This window comes from Ochotona curzoniae, unplaced genomic scaffold (genome assembly GCF_017591425.1).
Source record: "Ochotona curzoniae isolate NIBS_2020 unplaced genomic scaffold, NIBS_Ocur_1.0 contig_1274, whole genome shotgun sequence".
NCBI lineage: Eukaryota > Metazoa > Chordata > Mammalia > Lagomorpha > Ochotonidae > Ochotona > Ochotona curzoniae.
Genome location: NW_024465023.1, coordinates 26289386 through 26310384, shown reverse-complemented (window position 1 = coordinate 26310384; position 20999 = coordinate 26289386). Strand labels below are relative to the sequence as shown.

Genomic DNA, 20999 nt, shown 5'->3' with positions numbered 1-20999 from the left:
CTTACTTCAGATGATCTTTTGCACCTTAATTTCCTAATCAACAAGGCCAAGGCCAACAGCACAGGGCTACGGAGTATCCGATCCCCCTCCCTACCCACTGATCTTAAAGCAACTTACACTTTATCTGTGTTACATACTGGGGCGTGGTGTTATATACTGGTATTTGATATTCCACTTTACATTTAATTTGGAAAAAGAACTCCATTACTCCGAATGGTGCTGGAGAGGTAAAAATGCAGCTTACAGTAACTGAAGGGCATGTTAGTGCAAATGATCAGTCTGGTGCTGATCCAAAAGCAGCAGTTGGTGGGTTTGCCCCTACCCAGAGAGGCAGCTTTCCGTGCCCACTATGGGCTGCCCTCGGCCCTCTTCACTGAAAAACATCACTGTCCCAAGGCCTGAGAAGACTAGTAAATGAGAAAAGATAACCTAATTAGCTTTATGCAAGGGCTAACCTTGCCCCAGACTGAAGGGAGGACTTTATATCACTGTACTCAGAGACAACAGAAACCCAATCTCCCAATAATTCAGGGGAAGTACAACAAATGGAATGTAAACAATGGGGCAAAGATTTCTTCTTTTATTTATTCAGTCTATTAAATATCTACTTAGGGGTTTCTAATCCAGCCACCAAGCAGAAACAACTCAAGGCTGTCACGCTTAGAAAGGGAGAAGAAGTATCTTGGCATGATAAACAGCCCAGAATCGGGCAGAGAGCTTAGAAAAAGCAAGTTGGGTTTATAATCTCCTAGGACACTGCAGAGTCTCCATGAAAAAGTCTACAAAATATCCCTTCAATATACTGGAGCTGAGTATCATGAAAGCTTATCTACTGAAAAAAACTACAGCTGAGCAATTTCCCACAAAGACAATGGAGTCTTAGAACACATAATTCTTTCTTTCTTTCTTTTAGACATCTTCCAGTCACTTCTTTCTGATAGGCAACTGATAGAAACTCCTTGTTCACAGCAGCACGTTACCTCATCGACCTTCACGGAGCTTTTGTGAGGTGAGTCTTTTTTCGGGGCTGCGTAAACTCGGAAAGGGAGCAGACCCAGGCTGGCGGGCCCCACGGACCTCTGAAGTACCTGAAACACAAAAGCCACCATCACCCATCTCTCCACACCGCGAAGCAAACCTGCAAACCATGCGCTCTGCAGCCACTCCTGCCCTGACCGTCTGGGTTCAGTGTCCCTGACCTTCCTCCTTGTTTGATGTGTTGCCTCCAGTGGATCTTTCTAGTTCTCATTTCCAGCTTTCAATCCTGACCTGATCTACTTTTTATGCATTTTTTTTCAGGTTTATTTATCTGATGGAAATCAAAAGAACGTGAGGGGTCTTCCCTCAGTTGGCTCACTCCCCAAATGAGCACCAAAGCCAGGGTTAGAACAGACAAAAGCCAGGAGTGGCAGGGGCCCAACAATTTGGGTCAGGTTCTGCTGCTTTCCCAGGCACATTAGCAGGGACCTGAGGACTTGAATCAGTTTTCAAATGGGATGTTGGCATCACAGGTAGTATCTTAACCCACTGTGCCACAAGGCCACCCTCTACATTTCTCATAGCTTTCTCCTTTAATTCCTATTTCCATTTTTATGGTATCAGTCTCACCCAGTTTCACCTTTGATTTTAAACGTCAACTTGATTTAAAATATAACATTTTATTGGACTGTTATTAATTCTCCTCTATCGTCCTCTCTTCAGTCATTGTTCGAGCTTATTGATTTTTTTAATTGTTTTCATTTCCTTTGAAAGACACGGAGCCAAAGAGTCTCCTGAGAAGTGAGCTCTCACCTGCTCCTTTCCTGATGGGCACTAGAACTTGGAACTGATGTGTACCCATGGCCTGGCCATTCCCTGTCCCAAGCACTAGACCTTGAGAGTCTATTTTGCAGGCTCACTCCATGCCCAGGGCAGACGACTTGCCTCAACAAATGGGTGCATATGCACCTCCCAAGAACGAACAGATATGCTCCACATTGTATTAGATGAGTTTGGCTTGCTACAAAGTCAAGTCCAATCTGTTAAGAGCCACATCTGCAACAAGCCTAGACAAAAGGGCTGTGTTTCTTTCCGGGGGTGGGGAGAGGGCCCGCGGGGGCAGGGAAGAGCGTGCAGCCCCTGGGCCACCTAAGGCCTGTGAAATCATTTAGTCTGGCCCTACTAGACAACTGAAAGTAGGACTTGAAATTCAAGAAATCTATAGCAAGCTAATTTGCAAGTTATTCATTTTGTATGGCCCATGATTCATGTTTATAATATAAATACCCCATTCCTACTTTATATATATATTGAAAGATTTGTTTACCCAGAAGATGGAGATAAAGTAAGAGAAGGAAAGACAGAGATCTTGCATTTGCTGCCTTACTCCCCACATGGCTGCCAATGGCTAGAGCTGGCTAGGCCAAAGCCAGGCTCCAGGAGCTGCATTCAGGCCTCCCCCATGAGTGCAGAGGCCCAAGGACTTGGACCAACTTCCATCACTTTCCCAAGCACATTAGCAGGGAGTGGTACTGGAAGTGGAACAGTCTAGGACTTGAACCAGCACTCATATAGGATACTGGAATCACAGGCAGTGGCCTAACCCACTGTGCCACAACACCAGCCCCCTAGCCCTGCTTTAGATCTAGGGCCTCTGGAGTATACCTTTCAGTTCCTAGATGCCTCTCCCAAAGTAAGGAATCCAATGTGTTGCCTTGGCTCAGATCTTGAATACAGCTACAATACCCACAGTCTTTGTGGTGATTAAAATTCGGCTTAGATAAAGGAGACTTGGTGACTGAAAACATTTCCAGACCTCAGAGTTAAGCATGTTGACTCTCGTGGCTAGACCTTCTTTCTAGTCTGATTCTATTCTCCAGCAAGATATGTTATACTTGGCCCAGCGCGGTGGCGCAGTGGTTAAGGTCCTCGCCTTGCACGCCCGGGATCCAATATGGGCGCCGGTTCTAATCCCGGCAGCCCCGCTTCCCTTCCAGCTCCCTGCCTGTGGCCCAGGAAAGCAGTCGAGGACAGCCCAAAGCTTTGGGACCCTGCATTCGTGTGGGAGACCCGGAAGAGCTCCTGGCTTCGGATTGGCTCAGCACCGGCCGTTGTGGTCACTTGGGGAGTGAATCATCGGACGGAAGCTCTTCCTCTCTGTCTCTCTTCCTCTCTATATATATCTGACTTTGCAATAAAAATAAATAAATCTTTTAAAAAAGTAAGCTAATATTCTAAAGAAGACTTCGGTGAGACTGTGTTCATCTTTCAGGTGCAGCACGAAGGCAGACTGTCAGCCATGCTTAAAGAAGACATGAACCTTGCCATCGGCACTAAGCTACTTGGAAAGCTGATCTGTTCTACCTTTTGTGCATAAAAGCACAATGCAAAAAAAAAAAAATTCTGCAACTCTGGGACAACATTCTGATTATGTCCCATTAAATCTGCTTTAAAGGCATATGAAAAATACAATCTAAACAAATACCCAGTGTAGTCATTTTGGCACAACAGTGAAGTCACCCCTCAGGACAGTCACATATTATCTCAGAGTGCCTGGTTGGAGTTCTGGCAGCTCCCTGAGAGGAGGCAGGTGATGGCCCAAGTGCTTGGGCCCATGACCCCTGGCTGGCAGACCCAGGTGGGATTCTAGACTCCCGCCTTCAGCCTGGCCTAACCCCAGCATCTGGGGAGGAAGTCAGCTGAAGGAAGATTCTCCTCTCTCCGTTTCTCCTCTCTCTGTCCCACTTCTGCCTTTCAAATAAAAATGGAATAATAAGTAAAAATTCAATACCCTAAGGTGTTTTTTTTTTTTAAGAGATGAATAGTAAACCTCAAAACCCTGAAAAATTTCTTTTTTAATTCTATGGAGAATCCAGTGTGTGGTATCTCTAAGAGGGGCCTAAGGATTTTTCCCACGATGGGCCAAGTTTAGAAAGTCACTATTCCACAAGCGGATGCTTAGGAAATAGCCCATTGACGTTTATATAATATAAACACAAATTTACTTCCGATGTTGAAGACCAAAACGGAAATTGCCTTAAAACATAAAAAACAAAAAGACTGACCACCTGCTAGAGCAACAATGGGATTTAATGAATTCAAGAAAATCTCTCTGCTATGGGCTTTGGTCTTGGTGACAACTCTCAGAGATCTCAACAGAGAGCCAGAGTTCAGCTCCTCACTCTAATTCTTTTTTTTTTTTTTATTAATTGTATTGCATTATGTGACACAGTGTTATAGGCACTGGGATTCCCCCCCACCCCTCCCCAAACCCTCTCCCCATGGTGGATTTCTCCACCTTGTTGCATTACCACAGTTCAAATTCAGTTGAGGTTCTTTCATTGGAAGTATTTACCGAGCATAAAGTCCAGCATCTTATTATCCTAGTGAGTTCAATGCTTTTTGGTGAGACCATCTCTGGTCTGAAGGTAAAGCCGGCAAAGTATCATCCCAATCAATTAAAAGCCCCAACATAACATCAACAACATTTACAACATTATGACATTAATTGACATGGTATTGATTAACCAATATGTTAATAGGAAAATGCAGGTTCTTAACTACATCCTGTGACTTCTTCATAGACATTTCAATTTTGGTTTATATTCAACCGGGTTCTATACACCTCAAAATGGCTATAGATTACTATTTCAGCTGTCTCGTGTCTATTTTCATTTTAGTATTTAGCTGTTTATAGTGTTGAAGCATGATTTTGCTGAACTTGGTTGTTTTTTGGATGGTCTGAACTGGCTTATAACTCTAGCACAGCATGTGTCATCAGTTTAGGTACAGAATATATTTTCAGGAGGGGTGTGCAGAGAAATCCTCAATACCCCAGTGAGGCGTAACTAATCCTTGTGTCCCACCTAGTGAGGTATGAGTGAATCCATGCTAACCATTTCCTGTCTGATTCTAAGCTTTCCTTGTTGTTGTCTGTCCATTCTAGGTTTTTTGTTTGTCTGTTTGTTCGTTCGTTTGTTTTGAGGGGTTTCTGGAGCAATCCTAATGGTCATCGTGAGAGAGGGTGGGGACCCAGAGCCAGAGCTGCAGATCCCGGGAGGCAGCAAGTGACAACCCCAGTAGCAGGGTCCCCACCATCCACGTGGGAGACCTGGACTAAACACCAAGCCCCTGCCGTGTGGCAGCTGCAACCATGTGGATGACAGTGTGTGCTTGTGTGTGCGCATGCCCTCACTGCTCTCTCCAATTTTTTCTTTTTAAAAAGAAAACCTCTCCCAACTCTAAGGAAGCCCCAGCTCCACTCCAATTCTGAAATTACTACTTTATCCTTCTACCTGCTTCCATGGACAAACTGATTCTACAAATAGACTGTGGTTAGCAGGCAGGACGGAGGATGCCTTAGCAGCTCAGGGAGTGGGTGTGACTGCACAAAATACTTGGCCTGTATATATAGTTCAACACAGAAAGATACTGTTTCCCTAAACTTGATATCCTCCTCTGTTCACAATTCAAGGACCTCCAACTGTTCTCCAGGCCACCAGGGCAGCCCAGCTGCTAAGCCCCATGTACCCTGAGACTAATGGGCACCCCACTATCTTCAAAACTCATTCCTTGGCTGCCAAGAATCTACTCTGCCCCATTCTGCAAGCTTCCCGGGCACTGCCCTGCTCTCTTGCTGAGCCATCTCACCCTCTGCCCAGCTCATCAAGGTTGATGGCTCCCTGCCTTCTCCCTGGAAGGATGGCTCATTTAGACCCAAGACTTGTCTTACTTGTACAAAGTCCTTACTTTCATCCATTCGGAAGGCGGAGAGACAGAGACAGTGATATCTTATCCAGCAGTTCACTTGCCCAAACGCCACCAATGGTCTAAACTGGGCCAGGCTCAAACCGGAAGCTAGAAATTCAATCCCAGCCTCCCGTATTCATGACAGGAACCCAATACTTGAGCCCTCAGCTGCTGTTTTCTGGGGTACACTCAGAAATGGAGCGAGGACTTGAACTCTAGCACCCAGCAGCGGGATGGGCACAGCAAGAGAGGAGGTTTAAGTGCTGCACCAAGGGCCTGCGTGCAAATATAAGTCCTTACAGTGACTGCTAGAGGCTGAGAATACAGGAAAGGGCGGGATGGACCATGAGTACAAATTTCCATGACACAGAAGGTTTGGGTTCTGGTACTGGACAGCACTGCAGGGCGACAAAAGTTCACAAGGACCTATTATCTGGTTTGTGAATAATTTGAAATCAGCCCAATTTGATCAGTGCACAATATGTACTGATACACCTCACTTCAGAAAAATGTTCAATTATTACATGTTAATCCAAACACGACTTAAATGTTTAAGGATGTGAAACTGCTAACCTGATTAAACCATGTTATACATGTTTTGAAGTATCAAGCTATACAGAACAGAATATACAGCTAAGATTTACAGCCAAATATATGAATTTCACTCTTGAAGATGCACAAACAAGCTGCGAAGTCCAGGTCAGGATGGCCAGCTGCAGCCTCGAGCCAAGCCTTGGGCTGTAGGTGGAACTTCCTGGGGGACAGCTGCACAAGGCTTTTCCACTGCCACTCACTCTACAGCATTCTCTCCCAAGGCCAACGTTTCCAATTGTTTCCTTCTTCTACTTCTTTAATGTGAAAGAAAATAGAGCTTAACCCTATTACCACCAAGGTCGAATAAATGATGTGATTTTCTCAGCCACCAGATGTGATAACCCCAGGCAACAAGCCCTGCTGTTGGGACTCGTGCTACTGATTATCCAAGCGTGAGTCACTTAACAGCCAGATCGGCAGCCAGATTCTAAATCAATTAAAGAGGACAAAACACTCTCCTAATGGCATCGCTGGATGCAGGCTCCGTTTGGGATCTGCCACAAGCAGTCCCTGAGAGCAGGGTTCGAGCACCAGCAGTGCCAGCGCTGTGGCTAACTGGGGCTCCGGCCCTGTTGAGAAGGTCAGAGTCATCCCAGAGGCCAGAGAGCCCGGGCTCTGACAGTCAGCCCTCGGGTGGGAGCTGGGTGTCACTACACCAGCACCCACCAGCCCTGGGAGGAGGACTGCTCCGCAGCAAGTGCAGCTACTTCTCCTGTCCAGCCTCCCCCGCACAAGGAATCTTCCCCAGGAGAAGCTCACAGGCAAAGTGATGCAGGTGCTGGCACCTGGAGGTTGAACCCACGTGCCCTGCGCTGATAAGGTCAAGGGGACTGTGGGCATGGCACCCACTGGGTCTGACCCCAACACAAATTTTTTAAAAACATTTTTCTTCAGGCCATTATGACATGTAACTTTTTTTGTGTTAGCATAGAGTGAAAAACAATGCAGAAGCTCTTACGCAGCATTTTCCAGGAATGCTGATTCTAACCAGGTTTTGGAGTGTCCATCACTCCTGTTGTCACCTGTATCTTTATAAAGTGCCAGATACAGAACTATGCTGGTGAGCAGCAAAGCGCTTCAACTGATAGTTCTCAGGAGAAATACAAACGACCAACAAGCATACAAAAAAATGTTCATGACTAGCCACCACGGACGTGAAAATCAAAACCACGAAGAGTTATCACTTAACCCCTCTCAGAATGGCTTCTAGATCTTCTTAGCATTTATTCTTAGGCACATCTTAGAAGCATGGTCATTTTTAAATGTATTCCAAAATAAATCAATAAAACTTAAAAAAAAAAACTGGCTAAATCTTTCCTCCAAGAGAAAATTCTTTAGTATTTCTCTGGTTCCCAAACTTCTTACAAACAAATACTGATTTGTTTTGGGACATGCAAAGAACAAAAACAAATGGCTGGCTCCTGAGGTTATTCTAAAGATTTTCTTACAAAGCATGAAAATAGTTCTGAACCGGAGAGGAGTAAAAATGTTTTTGATTGATGATGGTAATTCTCGACAAATACAATGATCAGCAGTGGAATTTGGGGAATAAATATATTGAGGAGATAATTCAATCTACCATGTCAAGATGATGGCTTTGTCAGGCCCTTGCTGCCATGTGTAGATTCGGGAGCACTCAGACTGTAACAAGAATGCAAACCACATCATTTGCACCTGAGTCACCGGAAAGGGGAGGGTAGACCCAGCATTTTCAGATTCAGATTTGAAACAAGACTGTCTTCCCACCAAGACAAACAAAGAACAATTTCATGAGAAAATTCCAAAGCTGATCCACAGTAGAGTAACTGATAGTTTCTAGTTCTTTCTCACCCAATGGAAACAGACTATAAACAGATAAGCAGAGAAACAACTGAGCTCTCAGGATTAATATTATCTTTTGCTCACGGGACCCCAGCTTCGCTTTCTATCGGAAGGGCAGAACGTACCACACAAGTCTATCAGCAAGGCAAAGCCAACATGTCACCAGCATTATTTCGTTTTGTTTTTTTTTTCCCCCTTTAAAAACAGTGATCAGGGTGAGCATTGAGCCTGTGGGTTACAATGCCACTGAAGACAGCCATGTCTTCCCTCAGTGCGCCTGCACTCACTTCCAACCTGGAAAGCAATGGGCTGCTGGCAACCAGAGGAGACCCACATCCTGCCTTCAGCCCGGCCCAGCCCCAGCCATGTGGGCATCCAGGGAGTGAAGCCCCCACAGGGGAGCTCTCTGGGTCTCTCTGCCTCTGAAACAAATTTTTATTTTATTTATTTATTTTTTTTACATCAGTAACAATTTATAACGGAATGGAACTAGTTGACATGGTATTGAGTAACCAACATGTTAAAAGAGAGAAAAAAAAAAAAAAAGAATGCAAGTTCTGAACCACATCCTACACCTCAAAATGGCTATAGATTACTATTCAGCTGTCTCATGTCGATTTTCATTTTACTATTTAGTAATTTACAGCGTTGAAGCATGACTTTGCAGAACCTGGCTGTTTTTGGGTAGTCTAACTCTATAACTCTAACGAGACATACGTCAACAGTTTAGGTGAACAGTTTTAGGAGGGGTGTGCAGAGAAATCCTCAATATCCCAGTGAGGAGTAACTAATCTTTGTGCCCCACCCAGTGAGTTGCAAGTGCATCCCCACTGACCACTTCCTGTCTGTGAAACAAATGTTTAAAAAGCTATCAAATTTTATAAAACTCATACAGAAAAATACTAACTTTAACAATCAGGAAGGGGACCTGACATGGTAGCTTAGTAGTTCAAGTCCTTGCTTTACATGTGCCAGGATCCCATATGGGTGCCAGTTTATGTCCTGGCACCCTGCCTGTGGCCCGGGAAAGCAGTAGAGGATGGCCCAAAGCTTTGGGACCCTGCACCCACGTGGGAGACCCAGAAGAGGCTCCCGGCTTTGGATCAGCTCGGCTTCAGCCATTGTGGTGACTTGGGGAGTGAAGCAGCAGGTAGAAGATCTTTCTCTCTGTCTGTCCTCTCCGTAAATCTGATTTTCCAATAAAAAATGATATATCTTTTTTAAAGAGTAAATAAACAGGAAGGTTCTCTCACTTGATCTTAGCCAAAAGGCTGAGAAGCGATAGGAAGGTATTCTCAAGAACAGTGAATGAAATAACTTCATTTAGGCAATTCTTGAGTGACCCAGTTGGGCTATGCTCACTTCTCAGCCTTGGAGCACAGATGACCTGTGATTTATCAGGTTGCAAATTCATCCTGCACTTCCTCACCCAGAGAGCAATGTGCTGCCGCTTGCCTAAACAAGCACAACAACAAAAAGCATCTTGTTCTTCCTCTCAGGATGGCATCCCGAGGTCTATTCATCTTTTGAGCTAACGGACTACAGGCTTTTCTTCTTTTTAATTTTTTTTAATCAGAAAGATAGATTTACAGAGAGAAAGAGAGACAGAAAGATCTTCCATTCACTGGTTCACTCCCCAAGAGGTCACAAAGGCTGGAGCTGAGCTGATCCAGAACCAGGAACCAGCTTCTTCCGAGTCTCCCACACGGGTGCAGGATCCCAAGGCTTTAGGCCATGCTCAACTGTTTTCCCAGACCACAAACAGGGAGCTGGATGGGAAGTAGAGCAGCCAGGATATGAGCTAGCGCCTATATGGGATCCTGGAGCACGCAAAGCAAGGACTTTAGCCACTAGGCTCCTGTGCTGGACCCTCTTTACTTTTTAGTATTTATGTATTTGAAAGGCAGAGTTAGAAGAAGAGACAGAAGGGGTAGGGAAAAGACAGAAAGAGAGAAAGAGAGAGAGAGAGATTCCATGCATTGTTTCACTCCCAAAATGGTCACAATGGCCAAGGCTGGGCAGGCTGAAGCCAGAGTGTCAGGGATCCAGGCAGCTGAACCATCCTCTGCTGCCTTCCCAGGTGCATTAGCAGGCAGCTGGGTCAGAAGTGGAACAGCCAGGTCTCAAACAGGTACCTCTGCAGGATGCCAGTGCTGCAAGTGGCAGCTTAACCCTCTATGCCACAACTCAGGTTTCAAGTCTTGCTTTTCAAATGTCTCTGTTTTCAAGCAGCTACAACATGGTCATCCTTTAAGGGAAGAGCTACTCCCTGAAAGCAAAGACTGGCTAGGGTGAGGTTTTTGTTTCTAACAGCTCAGCACACACAGACAGAGCTCTGAACTCACTGGTGACAGCTACCTTCACCCACACCTCAGTTAGTCACGTATTTTTTCTTCTTTAAGGAAAAGAAAATTTTCCTTGAAAAAACAAAACATGGGTAAGTCTCAGTTCAGCTTATAATAATCTGAATTCATACAGAAAAATATCTGTGAAAAATTAAAGAATAAAAGCAACAAAGTGAATATTTGGACTCTAAACAGTATCATTCACGGAGATCCCAAATGCTGTGACAGCAACGGCCTTGCAGCCCACACGTGCCAGTTGAGCCGAGCCATCAAGACACAACTGGGACCCGGCGTGGTGGTGCAGTGGTTAAAGTCCTCGCCTTGCACACCCGGGATCCCATATGGGCACCGGTTCTAATCCCGGCAGCCCCACTTCCCTTCCAGCTCCCTGCCTGTGGCCCGGGAAAGCAGTGGAGGACGGCCCAGTGGGAGACCCGGAAGAGGCTCCTGGCTTCAGATCGGCATAGCATCGGCCGTTGCGCTCACTTGGGGAGTGAATCATCGGACAGAAGATCTTCTTCTCTGTCTCTCCTCTCTGTATATCCGCCTTTCCAATAAAAAAATTAATAAAAATAAATCTTTAAAAAAAAAAAAGACACCACTGAAGACACCTGTCGGAGTCCTTGGCGCGCCTGTTGCTTGCGTAGCACTCACCAGTCCGACCCACACCATCCCTCCCCCAGAAGAGCTCTCTCGGCCAGCACACAGCAGAACCGGCTACTATTTCCCAGGGACTAAAGTTCGTGCAGCTGGGGAAGGAACAAAGAAGAACCCAGAATGCATGGGCTTGTCTGAAACAAAGCAGCTGCTCGCCGCGCCTGCCTGCCAGCTAAGGCGAGCGGGACTTGGGACTGGAGGTCCCAGCAGCATCACGCGCTTGGAAGAAAACATCCCGCCCTGATTCGAAGGGTCAGAAACGAGACGAAGGGGAAGGTACTTTAAATGCCCTTGGACAACACTCAAACTGTAATATCCATAATCATAAACCCGTGTCAGGAAAATAAAGCTGAACGCTCAGAGGTATAAGGCTCCCAGCACACTGAGAGCTGTGTGGCCCTGGTTCTAAATCCAAGTGTTGTGAACAGAGAACACAAATTACAAACATACCGCATTAACAAATGGGCACAGCCGAGGTCTTCTTTTGCAAGTTTTCCTTATTTGAAAGGCAGCGAGAGAGGGAGACAAAGATCTTCCATGGCTACCTCACTTCCCAAATGCCTGCAACAACCAGAACTGGAGCCACGATCAAGTCAGAAATCCTGAACCCCAGAGGTAAAGCCTGGACCTATGACGGCCGGCATCCCATGTCGGTGCTGGTCCGAGTCCCAGAGCTCCACTAATGTGCCTGGGAAAGGAGCAGAGGCTGGCTGAAGCGCTTGGACCCCTGCATGCAAATAGGAGATCCAGAAGAAACTCGAAACTCCTGGCTCCTGGCCTCTGTGGGGAATGAACCAGTGGAAGAAAGATCTTTCACTCTTTCTCTCTTTCCCCCCTGTTTTCAAACCTAGCTTTAAAATAAAAATGAATCAATTTTTAAAAAGAACATGAAAGGGGATGGCACCTTGGCATAGTAGGCTAAGCAACCACTTGCTGCACCAGCACTGCATATAGCTGCCAGTTCTAGTCCCAAGTGTTCCACTTCCAATCCAGCACCCTACTAGGAAAACAACAAAGGATGGTTTCAGTCCTTGGGCCCCTGCACCCACGCGGGAGATCTGGAAGAAGCTCCTGGCTCCAGACTGGCTTGGCCAGCAGATGGAAGAGCTTTCTCTCTCTCTCTCTCTCTCTCTCTCTCCTTTTCTCTGTGTAACTCCACATTTCAAACAAAAATAAATCTATTAATACTATAAATAAATGGGTTCTGAACTTTTTGAATTGTCTTTACTATAGTTTTCTTACATACGTAATTACTTACATGAAGTGATTTTAAACGCACCATTCCAATAAATAGTGAGTTTCATTTCCTAGACTCTAGCGCATTCCAGTCTAGCCTAGAAAGGATATGGGTGTGGAACACATGTACACAGATTAAAAATTAAACCTTTATATCGTGCAGGTCTCCAAACACGAGGCGGCCTCAGAGGGCCATAAAATCATTTTTCACGAATGTCCAAGTTCCTTGTACTTTTCTTCCCCATTTTCGAACCGCGCCATTCTTCCCAGGTGTCATCCACTGGCTTCTCCTCCGGCAGTGCTAGCTGCCAGCAGGAAGCTGCCTGTGTTTTAGAAGTACAGGGAAGAAGGCCACAGTATCCCAGGTGGAATTTTCTTCTGCACAAGTGACAGATGCAACCGGCGAAGGTGCAGGAAGGCCTGAGAGCGCTCAGGGTCACAGCGTGCCCGGCCACGCCACCACACCTGCCCCTGGGCTCCCCCTGGGCAAGGCAGCCAGGATGCTACAGCTCTGCAGTACTGTGGTCAAGGGACCCTGAGACACCACCTCAGGGAGACCACTGAGGCAGGAACACAACAACCAGAACCCGAGCCTGAACCTGCAGCCGGTGGTTGCTTTGTTCTACTGTCTAACTTCTTGAGAGGGTAAGAGAGGGGGAAAAAAAAAATTCTGCCCACAAAAGCTGTGTTTGCGCAAGTCAAAGTCTGTTCCTCGTAATCCCCCGAGCGCTGCCTGGCAGGTGCTCAGATAGTTAGGAACTTTCAGAATGCACGATGTGAGATCATGCTCAGATGTGAAAGAGAACGTCACGGCGCTGCACTCTTAACTCAGCTGGCATGACTAAGACACTAGAACACGGAAAAGCTGGGCCTGGCAGGAGGGCAGACAGGCCACTCAGGCATCACACCAAAGCCACAAAGGCCGTGGGAGGCCCCCTTGGGCCACGCCCCCTGGGGCGCCCAGTGAACAAGCCACAGCTCAGCCCTGCAGAAGGAACTGACTCACAGCAGCTTTCACTGGGCCCCCTTCTCAGCCACAGGCCTCTGTTAGCACAGAACCAGCTGAGTCCCCCTCGACCCCGCCACAGACCCCCCAGCTCCCCAGAAGACCCCACACCCTTGGTTTCCAGGTCAACTGGCGGCCATCCCTTCAAGCTCATAGCCACTTCACCGAGCCTAACCTGTTAAAAAAACAATCTACCACCTGCCTCCAACCCAAATTCTGCCTTCTTCCTCTTCCTCATTTCAATGAATGGTTTAGAGCAGCCACTGCATCTTGGCCTGGGCAGGGCCTGACCTTTGGCACAGTGGAGGAGACATCGCTTGAATAGGCGCCTTAGCTGGGAGTGCCTGGGTCCTAAGGTCCCGGCTCTGCTCAGCTTCCTGCTTCTGCACACCGTGGGGGCTTGTGGTGGTGGTTCAGGACTTGGGTCCCTGCCACTCACATGGGAGGCTCAAGCTGAGGTCCCAGCCCTGCCTTCAGCTTGACCCAGTCTGAGCTCTTGCAGACATTTGGGGAGTGAACCAGCAGAAGGAAGATCTGTGTCTCTTTACCCTTTGAATAGTTAACAGGAAGAGCCTGGGACACATCCCTGAGCTCTTCTCCCTGTTCTGCCATATGCAATCACCTACCAAGTTTGGAAATCAAAACACACTTTTGCAGATCCCCGGGTACCACAACACTACTTTGGCAGCCTTTTACAAGAAGATGATGAAAATGTAATGAGAGCTCACATTTCCTGTGTACTTACTTTGTGCCAAACAGAGGTCTAAGCTTTGGGCATGAGTGCACTCAACAGTGAACTTTACCTAGCACCAGAGGCCACACAGAGCCCTGGGGCATCTGCCCCAAGGGGACACACTGAAGCTCAAGGTCACAACACTGCCAACTTGCTCATCTCTGTCCTTGCACCCAGTTTTCCACCTCAGTTTGAAAGATTCTTTTTAACCTTGTCTGCCTAGTTTTGAAAGGTCAAGCAGGTTTTTCTTCTACAAAGTCCTCTGATGCCCCCTGCTGGTGCTCTTGCCTCAAAGTCCGTCATTCTTTTTTTTTAAAGATCTATTTTATTTTTATTGGAAAGGTGGATACACAGAGAGGAGAGACAGAGAGGAAGATCTTCCGTCCGATGATTCACTCCCCAAGTGAGCGCAACGGCCGATGCTATGCCGATCTGAAGCCAGGAGCCTCTTCTGGGTCTCCCACTGGGCCGTCCTCAATTGTTTTCCCGGGCCACAGGCAGGGAGCTGGAAGGGAAGTGGGGCTGCCGGGATTAGAACCGGCGCCCATATGGGGTCCCGGGCATGCAAGGCGAGAAACTTAACCACTGCGCCACCACGCTGGGCCCAAAGTCAGTCATTCTTAAGGCTGGCTGCCAGCTATAGAAAAACCCAACGCCTTGACGCACCGGCTAGACTCTGATGGCAGAGGCCAGGCTCCGTGCTGGCCACCAGGACTCCCAAGGCTCCCCGTGTCACTCTAACACACAGTCAAGGTTGAGACTCGATGCAGCGGGGTGGACTTTCTAGGTCCGTGGTCATAATCACATCATGAGCTTCTAAAAGCAGTTTCACAATCACCGGAGGTTCCCCCCTCCAAAAGAAATTAAAGATTCCTTTCTCACAAATAAAATTCAAATAGGAACCATGGGCAGGGCCCTGGAAACGACTGCTCTCCTTGAGCAATGTGAGTGGCCAGATCTGGGGATTCTTTCCCACAGAAGCGCTGGCCCTTCTCATTTCTATTTTTTCTTTTTTAAGATTTATTTATTTATTGGAAAGTCAGATATACAGAGAGGATGAGAGGCAGGGAGGAAAATCTTCCATCCGATGATTCACTCCCCAAGCAGCCACAACAGCCAAAGCTGTGCTGATCTGAAGCCAGAATCCTCTTCCGGGTCTCCCACTTGGGCGCAGGGTCCCAAGGCTCTGGGCCATCCTTGACTGCTCTCCCAGGCCACAAACAGGGAGCTGGATGGGAAGCAGGACAGCCGGGATTAGAACCAGCATCCATATGGAATCCTGGCGCATGCAAGATGAGGATTCTAGCCACTCTAGTCCTTCTCATTTCTAACCCACAAGGTCTAGCATGATGCCCAGTCCATAGTTGAACTGCCATAAAATTTGTGTCGAGGATGAAATCTAGCAACGTGAATGCGAGAACTAGGTGTACCAACATTCAGACTTCCTGCAACAGCACAGGAAAAGCTGCCTGCTACAACGCAATGCAAATACAGAAGTGAGCAGCGCCTCAAACGATTTGTTATCCAATGGTGACCCCTACTGGCCACAAGAGGAATAGCTAACTCAATGGTCACCATTCACACTCTGAACTAGTCACACATACTTTTTCTATCAACATATAGAGTACAGTTCCTTTGTTTTCCAGTCTTACTTGACCCAAATTGTTAGTATCCAAGCCCAGGTCAATCGTACCCTTGTTCTGCTCCCACTCAGCGGACCTGTGGTTGCAGTAATCTTTCCTGGTTAAAGACCTCTGCCTCCTAGCTACATTTTGTTCCTTGGTCAGTGCCTCTTACATCCAATAATCCATTTTGAAAATGAAAAGCCTCGATTCTTGTTATTTACTGTGTGATGGAGGACCCCTGGAATTTACAGAACCGAGGAGTTCAGTTCCAAATGGAAAATCTGAAGCTGGAATCCACAGGTTAGGAAGAACTGCATGTACGTTAAAAGTTTCACAAGCTCTGATCCTCATATATTAGACCAAACACTGCCATTTAAGGCAAGAGATATATTTATTTGAAAAGCAGAGAGACATGAGGGGTGGGGGAAAGCAAAGAAACGAGTGCGAGCTCACCGGCAGGCAGCTGGGTCGGAAGCAGAGCAGCTGCAACTCCGATCAGCACTTGCTAGACACAGGAGCCACAGCCCACCGCACCGTGGCAGCTCCCAGTAGTTTATGAAAAATATTTTGCAGCATTCCTTTGTTACCCAGATATGAAGTTTATGACCAACACACACACCTTACAGCTCCCCCAGAGACAGGGATCAGCATACTGATTCTATAGTAAAATAAAGGCGAACGAAAAGAAAGACTTCCATGAATTCTATTCTAGTATACAAACGTCCAATGTAACTAAATTGAAGACATAAAGGACAGTCCAAGAATGTACAAATCTAAGCTTCAGGGGCTGGTGAGAGCCACTGGGCTACAGTCACTAACACGCCCTCCATTCCTTCATCTCACAGCAAGGAGCATTCTCCCCCTTTGAGAGCTGAAGGATTCTCTTGTAAAAGCTCCCGGGGTCACACGCACAGTCAGCAGTGGAACCGTGTAACCAGCACACGCTCCGTTTCCTTCATTTCCACATTCTCCTTTGCTTAAGAGCCAGCTTTGTACGCAGCTCTCAGGCTCCAAACACAACAGACCCGCATCCACTCACATCCCCCAAGCACACAGACAAGATGATGCCTCCGTTCCCTCTCGTCCTTAACAAAAGCCACACTGCTCCAGCACTCCATTCCTCTCCCTGGAAGCAAGCCCGTCCCCAGTCCGTCTGTCTCAGCAGAGCATTCCCCTGGCAACTGCTACCGGGTCACGGAAGTTTTGCCCAATAAGACTACGGGAAGGGTGTAACTCGAGCGTTCCTGTGTTAGTGAATGCGAACGCGCGCCTGTTTCGGAGTCACGCTGCAGCCCTGCAGGAAGCCGACCCACAGTGGACGCTGAGATCCTGAGTGACAGTCACCAAACCAGGGGCCCATGTTTCCCCTGAACTCTGGGAGCTGCTGTTCCAATCTCAGTAACTGTCTCGCGAGCGGAAAGCATCCTCACAAAGCCGCAGCGGCTTCCAACCTGGCACCCTGACCTCCTGGACACCGCGCTGTGCTCCTTCCAGTGTGCACTGTCCAACACTGCTTCTCCGTCTAGGGCCTCCCCCCTTCCTCTTTCTACCTTTCATTTTGTGTCCCCCATGGTTCAAAGTCCCCATTCTTTTTTTTTTTTAAGATTTATTTATTTTTACTGGAAAGGCAGATTTACAGAGGAAAGCATATATAGAAAGATCTTCTGTCCACTGATTCACTCCCCCAAGTGGCTGCAATGGCCACAGCTGTGCCAATCCAAAGCCAGGAGCCAGGAGCCTCTGCTGGATGTCTCACGCAGGTGCAGGGTCCCAAGGCTTTGGGCTGTCCTCCATTGCTTTCGCAGGCCACAAGCAGGGAGCTGGATGGGAAGTGGAGCAGCTGAGACACAAACTGATGTCCAGATGGGATCCTGACACACGCAAGGTGTGAGGACTTCAGCTACTAGGCTACCGCACCGGCCCCCAGGGGTCCATTGTTAAGGTAAGAACCACTCTGGCAGTCTGTGAGCACTGTGGACCCCCTGCCAAAATGACTCTAACTGCATAAAATCAAATGCCAACTGCATTGAAGTAACTCTAACAATATTTTATGGCACTGCTGTGCCTCAGGGTAAGCTGCTGCGTGCAACACCAATACCCCACATTGGAGAATAGGTTCTGCTTCTGATCCAGCTCCCTGCTAATGCTCCTGGGAAAGCAGATGAGGTGGCCCACACACCCGGTCCCCTGCCACCCATGTGGAAGGCCAGAGAGTTGTGGCTTCAGCCTGAACCGATTTCCGCTGTTGCAGATATTCAGGGAGTGAGCGAGCAGATGAAAGATATTCTTTTTCTCTCTCCCTTAACAAATATATCTTTTTTAAAATGCCCAGATCCAGGCCGTGACCAAATCAGGGGCCCGTGTTCCCTCAAATTTCTGATATGCAGGGTCAGCACCGTGGCAAAGTGGGTGAGACTATGACCTGCGGCAGCAGCATCCGAGTTAGGTAGTTTCATGTCCTGGTTGCTCCACTTCCAACCCAATCTCCAAAAAATGTTTCTGATAGTATTATGTGCTTCACCAATCCCATTAATTTAAAAGACCTGATGGTGAGTTGTAAGTACTCTTAATTTCATAATATTTTGATATCTGCCTCAACAGTCATGTGATACGAAAACGTCTGTGACTTGCACTGTTACTCTGACTTTTAAAAAAAGCTTTTTTTTTTTTTAAGTTCAAAGGCAGAGTTACAGAGAAAACAGGAGACAGGGATTCCAGCTGCTGGATCACTCCCCATCTGGCTACTATAGCTGGTGCAGGGAACTGGATCACAAGTGGAGCAGAAGGACTTCGTGGGGTACCGGCATCACAGATCGCAGCTTAACCCTTTGTACGACAACACCAGCCCGGGCGGGCACCATGACTTCTATTGGTGACGAGCACTGTTAAGCTGGACCAACTCACTGAATCGCCTCCAATGAACCACGCCTCCTTTTACCTGTGCGCTTGTCTAGTTCCCTCCCTTCTCCACACAAAGTTGGCTATGCAGCTTGTTTAAATAGCACCAAGTGTGACAGTGTTTGCACGTTGGGACATGTCCTCTTGGACTCCACTAGCCACGATACACAGAGGGAAACTAAGCCCCCAAAGCTGGAAGTACCTGCCAGTCAATCCAGCTGCTGAACAGAAGCGCCAGTAAAAGGGCTCAAACAACGCAGACTGAGGGATACTAGAGATGCAGCTTTAACCTACCGGCGTGCAGTGCTTTGCTTCTCAGTAACGGGTAACTGAGTTACCTGTAATTCCCAACAGAAGGAGGTGTTTGAGCTCCCCGAAGATGAGCAAGAGTTTTCCCCGACAGACTTCGGGCACAGAGGCCCTTTGTAGGATGGAGAAGCCCAGGTTAACAACTCCGGGTTGCACAAAAAGGACCTGCTCTATTTTTCACGACTGGACTATATATTAGGGCTGCTATGGTTCAACAGGATCACAGCATCCTCTTCATTATTAACCCCAGAAGCCAGCTGAGGCGCTAGCACAGAACTTCCAACTTATCAAATGAATTTAGGTCGCTTTTGTGTGTCAAGACGTTTCCCAAGCAGTCTGCAGATACCAACCTCCTAGCACAACTACGAGGCAGATGCTGCTGTCTGGGTTAAATGACTTGTCCAAGGTCACGCAGAAGGCAAAGGCAGGACTGGCAGGTGGAAGCCATTATCACTGTGCTCAGAGCACATGACGGGAGCTCCATAAAGCTCAAAGTGGGCAGCACAATTCCAAGATGCCTTTCTGCTTAAAATTAGGAATTTTTCACATAAAGTCTTCACTGCCTGTAAAATCCGTTTCTTTTTAAAGGACACATGCTCACGTACAGTAAGGAAGCCAACACGACTGCACCAAGCAGGGATAGCAGGCACAGGAGCGTGCAGCAAGCCCAGCTTCCCGGCCCACGCTAGCCTCACCGCGAGCCTCCCTCACCCACAAACCAGGTTCTTGAAATCTGATGCCCATCAACCCAAGTCGCCAAGCACGCACTGCCCGGAACTGGGCTCACCCTACCCACGATTCCAAGAAGGCACGCCGGGGCGGGGGAGTACTTTGGGAAACTTATTTTAACTTTTCCAACCGTTTTATTCACAAGAACACGACCCGCAGGGCCCCGAGTGTCACGCCTCCTCCCGGTAGCCGCTCGCCCAAAACCGACTCGGTGAATGAACCGGTCAGAGGCGGGAAAAGCCTCGGGGGCGAACAGTGCCTAGTCCCCGGAAAGTCCCACGACAGCGCGGGGAGGGCTCCGGGTAGCCGGGAGGGGGCGACGGTAACCGTGAACCGACTCCATACTCTCACCTTGAACATGTTGCTAGCAGCGGTGATTCCGGCAGGGTCACCCCGGCCTTGGCCCCGCCTACTACAGAAAGGAGACTACGGGGGCCTGATAGGGCCTTGACTGGCCCAACCGCAGGCGCGCCGCGGTGCGGGTGATGACTGTACAGGCAACTAGATCAGGCTCAACCATCCTGGACTGCCGCAACGTCACTTAGCTGCGGCGCATAAAGCCCCGCCCTCCATGACACTCCGCCCCTGCGCCGCTGGTTGCTAGGTAACGAGAACACCACCCCCCCCCCCCCAGCCTGAGTTGGCAGAGCAGCAGAAGGAAGCACCCAGAGGGAGGCGCGTAAAGGGAGGCGCCAGGCGCCTTTTGGCGCTGAGAATCGCCTTTGGCCTTCAGGATTGGACGCCCGGTGGTGCGGGCTGGGAAACCTTTCCTCAGAGGCCTCCAGGTGGGGGCGCTCAGCGGACTTCGGGTTTCTTGGAAAGCCTCGCAGCCGGAAGTCGCCTATCGGAGGCCTGCGTTTATCTCTCAAAAGGTTATTAGGGCTTTCTTAAAAAATAAGATTTATCTGTTTATTTTGAAAGTGAGATTTACAGAGATACAGATATCTTCCATCCGCTGGTCCATTCCCCCAGATAGCCACAAAGGCCTTCATTGCACCTGGGAGAACCCAGAAGCTAGGAGCTTCATCCAGGTCTCCCACACAGGCGCAGGGGTTCACACACTTAGGCCATCTGATGCTGAATTTCCCAAACCACGAGCAGGGAGCTGGATCGAAACTGCAGCCCCTTCCTGAACTCAAACTGGCGCCCCACATGGCATGCGTTGGCCATACCCATTATGTCACAATGCCACTGCGGTTTTAGCTTTTTACCATTCACTAAAGGTTCCTCAGGCTGTAAATTTAAACTAATTTCTCATATTCTTGAGTTGCCCAAGGCTTTTTTTCCCCTTTAAAATACTGACACATAACCACCTCAGT

At 48.0% G+C, this 20999-nt stretch overlaps 1 protein-coding gene across 1 annotated transcript in view; it reads right to left on the bottom strand.

Moving 5' to 3' along the window:
- APOO (apolipoprotein O) overlaps positions 1-20198 on the bottom strand; it is a 56813-nt gene extending 36615 nt beyond the window's left edge. The window contains exons 1-2 of the mRNA XM_041000226.1: positions 20032-20198; positions 981-1088 (exon numbers count right to left, since the gene is read on the bottom strand). Of these exons, the coding sequence (XP_040856160.1) occupies positions 981-1088; positions 20032-20040 (117 nt within the window). The 5' untranslated portion in view covers positions 20041-20198. The remainder of the gene's footprint in view (positions 1-980; positions 1089-20031) is intronic.
- Positions 20199-20999: the final 801 nt, after the last annotated feature.